The 9,204-nt window shown below is 41.7% G+C and overlaps 1 protein-coding gene across 1 annotated transcript in view; it reads right to left on the bottom strand.

Moving 5' to 3' along the window:
- Positions 1-1,381: 1,381 nt before the first annotated feature.
- The window catches only part of LOC147684527 (extracellular calcium-sensing receptor-like), a 70,648-nt gene continuing 62,825 nt past the window's right edge, over positions 1,382-9,204 (bottom strand). Inside the window, exons 5-6 of the mRNA XM_086939688.1 lie at positions 5,724-5,847; positions 1,382-2,558 (exon numbers count right to left, since the gene is read on the bottom strand). Coding sequence (XP_086795814.1) covers positions 1,639-2,558; positions 5,724-5,847 — 1,044 coding nt within the window. The 3' untranslated portion in view covers positions 1,382-1,638. The remainder of the gene's footprint in view (positions 2,559-5,723; positions 5,848-9,204) is intronic.

Here is a 9,204-nt window from a genome sequence, read left to right as displayed (position 1 = left end):
ATATGCAGCCTGACATAAGATCTGACTGGTTAATTCAAATGTATCTATGTACGAGCACTAAACTTGACAGCTAACATGGAGATTCTTTTTATTTGGCATGACATTCAGTTTCCGATTCCGGCGATTGATATGTGAAGGACTCACAATTGCTAGGTTGACACAGTTGCCTTCTATGCTGTGGAGGAAGGAAGCTTTTATCAAGGGCATTTTCACCAACCTGTGGTGTGACTCTTCCATTTCCATTAATTAGAGTGAGATGCTAAATAGGGGTAGGAAGAATGGAAAGCAGAGTGGGTCAGATAAACAACCGTATTTTGCGGTCGCGAAGGGCTTTTATGCTGGTTTTCAACCACAAAACTTGTGCGGGCCAGGTACCAACCCTATTTTACGAGTCGCAAACAATTTTCGACTCTCAAATTAGGGTTAGCAACTCGCTAATAGGAAGGGCCATTCCAAGGGCGTCCCCTATATTAGTGACTCCAAAACGACTGTTATGAATGTTTACCCCCTTCTCAGAAGAGTGGTAAAGCACTTGCAAACGGGAAGGGGTTCCAAGGGGACCACTTCCCCCTTGTGAATGCATACGCAAATATTTTTTAAGGGTAGGCAGTGGTCCCAGGGACGGAAAAGCTTCAGTTTAATTTGTCTAATGCATCCCATTTTCCTTTAAGGCAAACGGGCTGCATTTTTTTTAAACTGCTTTATTGACAAAGCTGTCCCAGACATGGTGGTCATCTGACCCCAGCAGGCTACCATCCCTGGGAGTACCAGCCATTCCCAATGGGGTCGCAAATTGGGACAGCCTCATTATATCCATGAGGCATGCAATTTACAACTCCATTGGAAATTGCAAAAAGTGTCTCAGACACTGTTGTACATAGCGTTTTGCGACTGACAAATTGCAACTCGCAATTCGTCACAATTTGCAAATCGCAAATTGCTATGGTCGTACATCTGGCCCAGTATCTCTTAGTCTAAAGGGCAGGGGAGAGCATGGTAAATGTATCAATTAGCCTCATTGACATGAAGATCTTCAATATGTAATGAAAAGAGGAAAGGTGAAATATGTGATAATGAAAGACACATTTTCGCAAATTCTGACAATCTATTTCCTTCCTGTTTGTATGCAGGATGGAAGAACCAGTTACAGAGGTGACCAATCTATAGTTCCTATGGTGTGTTTCAAGACAAATCTTTCCAGCCCTAAATTGGTGCCCAAGGAGCCATCCTAAGCACTGGGTAGGACTATTCAAACAAGACACTACCCTCTGCCTGGAGCATCAGGATTTTGTACTCATTTGTTAATCCAGAAAATCAGCTTAGCTGCAAATGCACACATATTTTTTTCTCAGTCACACAGTATGTAAAAAGAGTACCCCTTCCAAACCTAGAGTTATATTTGATTATCCAATGCTTTTCTTCCAGTAATAGTAACATTTTAATTGATGAATGAGAACAGCTTGAAGCATGATTCATATTGTACATCAATTTTTACATACACGCTAGTTGAGACATTTGTGTTCATACGACATACCAAGGTAAGGAAAAATAGCAGGTTTTTATAGCCTCAGAAAGATTTGATTTGGTCTGTACAATTTAATGTAGAAGCAAACTTTACTGTTCATTCCATTAATGGCATTATCCAGTACACATGGAAGTTGTTGCTTTTTTTACCAAAACTTCCTTAGTATTCATCTCTGGTTTGAGAAAGATAATATAAATCTTTGGTGCAAAAATACAGTACATGAGGCCAGCACCAGAGGATAAGATTGCAAAAATCTCAACTGCAACAAGGTATTTTCCTTTTGTGCTGAGATAAGCTGGGATGAAAGAAATCCAGACACTGACAAATACCAGCATGCTGAAGGTGATGAACTTGGCTTCATTGAAGCTGTCTGGCAAATTTCGAGCTAAAAAAGCAATTCCAAAGCTTACACATGCCAAGAGTCCCATGAACACCAACATGCAGCAGAACATCAGGATGGAGCCCTCGTTGCACTGTGCAGTAATCTTCCAGTTGTCCGTACTATTGGTAAGTTCTGGGAATCCTGGTGAAGTTCCCAACCAGATGACTCCAATGGTAACCTCTATGAAGGTACAGACCAGGACATTGATGTAGGATAATCTGGAGCCAATCCACCTTCTTAACTTGCTGTTGGGTTTAGTGGCCCTAAAGGCGATGACGACCATGACTGTTTTAGCCATCACACAGGAAACAGCAAGTGAGAAGGATATGCCGAAGATAACCTGACGAACCATGCAAGTCCCTCTCCTTGGCTGGCCAATGAAGATCAAGGAACAGAGAAAGCACATCATGAGGGCAAAGAGAAGAGTATAACTTAGGTGGAGGTTGTTAGCCCGTACAACTGGAGTGTGCCGATAAGATATGAAAGTACCCAAAATGCCACCAGCATTAAAGAACAGGAAAATGGAGATTAAAGCCAGGATGAATCCTAGAGAGTCCTCATAGGACAAGAAGTCAATTTGCTTTGCAATGCATCTGTCTTTTTCTGTGCTTGACCAGTGGTCAGTTGGGCATTTTATGCAGTCTAAGGAGTCTGAAATAAAAACAGATGGCAACCTTTGTAATTAAAATAATGTATTACATTTTCAGATGAAGAAGAACATTTGTGCATTCATTTTGTTTCAAAGAAATCAGCTTCCATGTGCAAAGACACGTCTATTGTTCATACAAACTGGACATCTTATGATTTTACATAGACAGAAAACTTTATGATGCTTTTGATTAAATATCAGTTGTAAAGACAACACTCACTAAATATCTGCAATTGTTTCTTTGTCATTCAGGTTCCACTAGATGTTTCTTGTTATGTCACATTTTCAGGTGGGCCTAATACCTGCGGGACACCTAAATGACAGATTGAGTGGTTCTGAGTAGAAGTAGGGGTAGGTGAATTTCCTTATTGAATTCTGAAGCAGGAGAAATGTACCATTGCTTTCACCTGAAAATGGGATGTAGGGTTGTCCTACATGAGAAAAAAACCAAGCCCAAAGCCCAACAGATGTGCTTTTATTACTTTTGAAAGCAACTTCCCCAGCAGTGAAGCTAATGTGTAGAGTCTATCTGAAGGGTCTTCACGGCACTCTCGTAGGCAGGTGTCTAATACAGGCTCCAACTCTTGGGCAACCAGTGTTCATGCCCTGCCAGACTCCAGATATCGTTATTAACATAGTGCAATTATCATTAAGGTATTTACATTGCTCAGATCCTAACAGCCCTAAACACTTCACATGGTATTCCCATTCCATGCACTGGGCTAGATAGTGAATTGGCCCTTAGGGCACTGACATTTGTCCCCGATGGTTCTGGAGGAGTTATCCCTTGACTGCCTGTTGACAAAGTGTTCAATTTCCAGAGGACCTTCAGATGCAAACACTAACATGATGGCATTCATATCTTTCTTCTTCTATAACACTGGACTTTGAGACATTTTATGTGACTTTAGTGTGGAGGTAATCCAGAGCAAACTAAACGATCAAGGTCAACATTAAAATGCTCAGATTCAAGTACTTTGATAAAATTACACATGGTGCGAGTATAACAACAGTAAGAATAAGGTTACATTGAATACAAGAACCACTCAAAGTGGAATGGAACTGAGTACGTAAATATAAAGCTGTTTTATTGATTCATTCTGTAACTACCGTGGCCAAGTTTTTCTGGCTCATGCTAATTGCGCTTGAGATGTGCTCATGTTTGATAATTACAACTTCTCTGTCACATATTGTCTTTTGATATGATAACATGATATTAGCTTGTTCAGGCAAAATGATATGTTCTTGATATGTTTGAAGACCATCTCTCCATTTCTCATGACCCCTGTGTCCAAAACATTCCCTTTGCTGGTGCAGCATCATTGAAAGCCTGTTTGTAAAGCACTCAGGGGTGACTACAATGCGGCCTGTTACAGCTCCGACTGTTGGTCGGAGCCATCAAGGCTGCATGATACATGGCACCACGGTTTACTTTCCAACCACCTATCTAGGTGGTCAGAAAGAAAACCAGATGGTCATTCTGACTGGCTTTTAACAGGCCAGTCACCAGCCATCCAGTAATATCTAGGGCGGGCCTTTCTGCCCTTGAGATTACTATGCATTGTTTCTGGCATGGTTGTACCTGTTGATCCCTGCACCTTGCGGCAAGCACCTTGAGGTGCCTGCTACAGGGTGCAGGGATGAACTGCACCTCCCTTTTCTCAATGGGAGCTAGTATTAATTATGGCCGCTTTACAGCAGTACCACAAGCTCTCATTGATAAAAGGGAGCAAGCAACCGAATAGTGTTCGGTTGCATTGTATTGACCCTGTCGGGATGGGCAACCGGAGGTCGGTCAGTCCCAGGCCCGAGATGGTGTCTGGCAGACTTCAGTCCACCTGATATCCTAATCAGGCCCTATATATTTGTGTCTGCTTTATTTTTAGGGTGACCCTTTGTCAGACTGAATCTGTGAGTGACTCTTTTGTTGCTAAAGATTTTAAGACTCTTGCACAGATTTTTCTTTAACTGATATCCAGTGACATTGGTTTAATTGATTGGAAGTCCTTCACATCAGTCTAATTTTAGTGTGGCTTTAAGGTCCTGCACGTGTTGCCTCTGCCATAGCACATGGCATTCTGTGTCAGGTGTCACTCCCAGTCACTAGCTGTTGCCAGGCATAAATAGTGTAATCCAGGCATCTCCTAAGAACTCTTTCTGGACCTGTGGGAGAACAGAGGAGGACTGGACCTTCTGTCAGTCACCTGAGAGGAGCCCTGAAGGAGTGGATCTGCTCACCATTGTAAGCAGGACAGAGATGTGAACTTCAAGGATCAGTTGGTTGACCTCCTGTGTGGCAACATCAAGCTACAGGAGGACTTTTCCTGGAACATACGAGCTAACCAGTGGCAACTGGAACTTAACCTGGATTTTGATGGTGAACTCTGTCTGACACCCAGAGTGTCTCAGCTGAACCCACCCACACTTAGAACGGTAAATGGGACTTTATAACCACAAAGAGGATAATCCTTTTTCAGCCTGGAAGTGTTTCTTCTCCTAGGAAACATAGGACGTAGCAATGGTTTGTGAGTGGAAGCAGAAATGAAATATTGGCGTCAAGTACAGATACCAAAGGCCTGATTCAGATCTTGGTGAGACTGGTCCCACCCGCCTACCTGGTGGTCCTCCAGCCCGATTAGAATGCTGGATTTCAATAGGAGAGAAGACCAATATGGTCCTGCCAAAACTGCCAGGACTTTGCTGCCCGCATCAATTGCGGGATGGGCTGGATGCAGTGGCAGCGAGACTCCAGCCATGATTTCCGCAGTTCATATTTGGATGTGGGCTGTTTCCATAGGAATTCCAGTGGGAATCCCTCCCACTTCATGTCAGCAAAATGGGAAGAAAAGGGGCAAAAACTCGTCTTATTACGTGGTACAGGATGCAGTTTCCTCCTCTTCTCCTTCGCCCAGTCCTGCTGCACCTTTACTGCGACGGGCTGGTCCAACGTTTTGACAGAATCAAAGGTAGGTGTCTGTGGTGTACGCGGGTATACACATTGCATGGTGTGTGCATGTTGGTGCGGTGCGAGTCAGTATGTACACTACACATATCCTGCAAGAACATATGCAGACAGGCACAACATACATATGTTTTATGTTAAAAGAAGTATATTACTAACCTATTTAGTATATTATATCTTTATTATAGGAAGTTAGTGAACCCACCTGTTTGGTTGGTGATGCTCCCATCAGGACAGGACACACAGGAGAAGCAGCACTTGGGACGCCCTGTAATGGCAGACTTCCGGTATCCTGGATAACAACTTTCACTGCAGACTGACTGAGGGGGCTGGAATAGTGACAGATGGTTAAGCATTTCCAAATCACAGCTCTCCCTATATTTAAGCATTTTATTGGAATATATGTGTTACTTGAAACTGTTCAGGATCTTATCATGGAAAGAGCGGTGGATCTACCACTAGTTGATTTCAGCAGTCTAAAAATGTGAAATGTAAAATGGAGTTGCGTGCAACATAGTCAGGTGTTCCAACATGATATCACCACAAATAAGATGTCAATAAAGGAAGATCTCAGTTTTAACAATTATCCACTTTCCTGGCAGCTGAAATAACCCGTTAGGGCACCGCAGAGTGTGATTATTAGACAAGAAGAATTTTGTGGCCTACGTAAAGTACCAATCTCTCTGGAATGGGATCAGATGCTGGAAGCCTTGAACACTATAGATCCACTGGCAGAAAACTGCCGCTAAAAGGGCGATAATGGGCTTGATAATATGCTCTATGGAATTCCAATTGATGCTCATGTTAGATGTCCTTCACATTTAACATGGGCTTCAATTGGAATTCCATAGAGCATATTATCAAGCCAATTATTGCTGCTTTAGCGGCAGTTTTCTGTTTTTTAAACTACACGAACATGTAGAGCAATACCCCAAATCAAAGAAAGTGTGGAAAATGGAGGAGCATGCCACACATATATCATCAGATGCTAAAGAGCTCTATTGGAGTTCTCCATCTCTTATAACAATAAAAGAACATGGAAAATGTAACATTTTACATAATGGGAGTGTAGTTGCAGGGCATATGACTCTTGGATGTGCATGAGATGCTGCATTCAGCTACTCTACAACTGCCTCTGATGTCAAAACTAGGATGTGAGTATTGAAGAAGGCATTTTGCCTCTCCTATGCATGGCTTAATAACATGCCACTGGCAGACTCAGTGGTAGTCTACATTCTAGACTCTGCACCAACCGTGTACCTTTCCCTTCTCTTTCTGTCCTGTCTTCATGCTGTCCTCTCCAGTGCCCCTTGTGATTCAAATGACTAAGATTATTAACAGCAGCAAAATTTGAAATAACGTTTATTTTTTTAATTTATGTAGCCTATAACCATCTACACACCCTGCCGATTTCAACGGTGTATCCGGTGTGTAGATTGGCACAGTGGTTCCCGAGTTTACCCGCCTCAAAGCCTGAAAGTTTCTGCTTTATTATAGTAGTATAGATTTATGATCTGAAAAATAAAATGTTTGTATATCTTGCCCCAAGTGCAAACATTTGACCTCTATGTCATACGCCCCAGTCTTTCTGAGGTGGCTCTTTCCCCACAGCACAATGGAAGGGAAACCATTTGTTAGAAGGGTCCTATAATTAAAAGTATTTTGAATAAACAATTCAAAAATATACTCTTAAATATACAGATGTTGCATACAAGGCCACCTACAGCTCTGAGTATTTTAGCTGACAGAATGGCTGGCTGAATAGAATGCTCGGCTGCCGGATGCAGTGTTCTGGGGGATGAATACTCAGCCTTCCATCCTTCTAAGGTCAGTTGAGGGATTACCATAAATAGGGTAACGATAATGACTAAGATTATTAACAGCAGCAAAGCATTATTGAAGTATTTTTATCGTAAGGATGTAGCCTTGTGGCTAGAGCGGTCGCCCTTGAAACTGGGGAACCAGGTTCGAGTCTTGGCAATGACACTCAACATTCTGTGGTTCTGGGCAAATCACATGCAGCCTGATTCATCAAGCCGAAATCGGCTCGCAAAGGGTCAGATTCTGAGAATCTGGCCCTTTGCGAGCGCTATTTTTGCATTTGGGATTCATCATCCCAAATGCAAAAATCGGTAATTGCTAATTCGCTAAATTGCGAGGAATTACATTTAAGGAATCTCTATTTGAGATTCCTTAAATGCAATTCATCAACCATTTTTAAATTGCTAATTCGCAATTTCGGGCCGCTATTTACCGAGAGGTCAGACCTCTCGGTAAATAGCAAAAACTTAGAAAAATGCTTTTAAAAGCATTTTACTAAGTTGCATGTTGCACACACACATGTCCTTTGGACATGTGTGTGCGCAACACCTGTTTCAATTTGCATTTAAGGGGTGCTACAGGGTGTCCTTTGGACACCCCTGGCACCCTTTAAATCGCTATCTTATTTGCGAGTAGCAAATTGCTAATCGCAAATAAGGAATACTCCCCATTCATTCCTATGGGCCTTTTGGCCCATAGGAATGAATGGGGAGTTATTCCTTATTTGCGATTAGCAATTTGCTACTCGCAAATAAGGATTGTGTAGGAATGGCTATTTATTTAGCAATTCCTACATGAATCCCGTTTTGCAAGTCCTTAATAGCGATTCCTTATGAATCGCTATTAGGGGCTCGCAAAACGGGAGATTGATGAATCAGGCCGCTAATCTCCTGTGCCTAACAAAAATGAATGTGTCCTTCTGTAATTAAACTGGTGCTATGTAAAGCTCTCTGATACCTGATGTCTCAGGTCTAGTTTACTCTATATAAAACTGTTAAAAAAAAAAAAGAAGAATGATTGAGGGGGAGTTTGAGGTTTCAGTGAGTAAGGTAAAGCACAGGATATGCATTAGAAGAAAAAATGAGTGTAGCTGAGTAAACATAGAATGGACACTTTCAAGTATCCTTTGGTTTGACCATTAGTCACAAGTGGGAATAGGCTTAGCTGATTGAATATGATTTCAGGAAGTCGAAGACCTGGAGGACTTGACAAATGCAATCAGTGGTGCACAGGCCCACAGAGAGCCATAAAGTGAACTTGAATGTATCTTTAGCAGTCAGAAGTGCAAGGCTAACATCTCATAGGTAATACGTTCCATACCACACAGACATTTCTTCATGCGCATAAAAAATTCTATGAGTTAAGGAACTTAAAATGCAAAGTGTCCCAAAAGACTACCAACAAATGTAAAACACAAAAGCCTGCTGCCATAACCTCAAGGAGCATGGGACAAAGAAACAACCATGTAATTTTGGCAATTTAATTAAGAAGAGAGAAATGACAGAGTGTACCTTTTAGTTAAAAGAGTTCAAAGTTGCCCAAGTTTCTCTACTGGAAGTAATAGAAGTGTATTTTTGCCTTAACACTGTAGTAGTTCAAGATAGTTGAGTAAAACAGACAATAAGGATTGTATGTGATGGGCTGAGAATCACAAATTCAGATAACTTAATGTCATAGCAAATAAGGGAGGATATAAAATAAGAAGTGGGGGAATGAGATGAAAGGAGGAAGTAGCCGATGTCATTTTGTATATTTCAGTACTTTTATGACCAAAACATTTGAGGAGAAACAACCAATATAATTTCAGTACTAGGAACATACAGGCATATTCACCCAGTCAACCAATCAATCGTTGCATCTCTCGA

This window comes from Lissotriton vulgaris, chromosome 10 (assembly GCF_964263255.1).
Source record: "Lissotriton vulgaris chromosome 10, aLisVul1.2, whole genome shotgun sequence".
NCBI classification, from domain to species: Eukaryota; Metazoa; Chordata; class Amphibia; order Caudata; family Salamandridae; genus Lissotriton; species Lissotriton vulgaris.
Note: the sequence above shows the minus strand (reverse complement) of the source record. Positions and strands in the feature narration are given on the sequence as shown.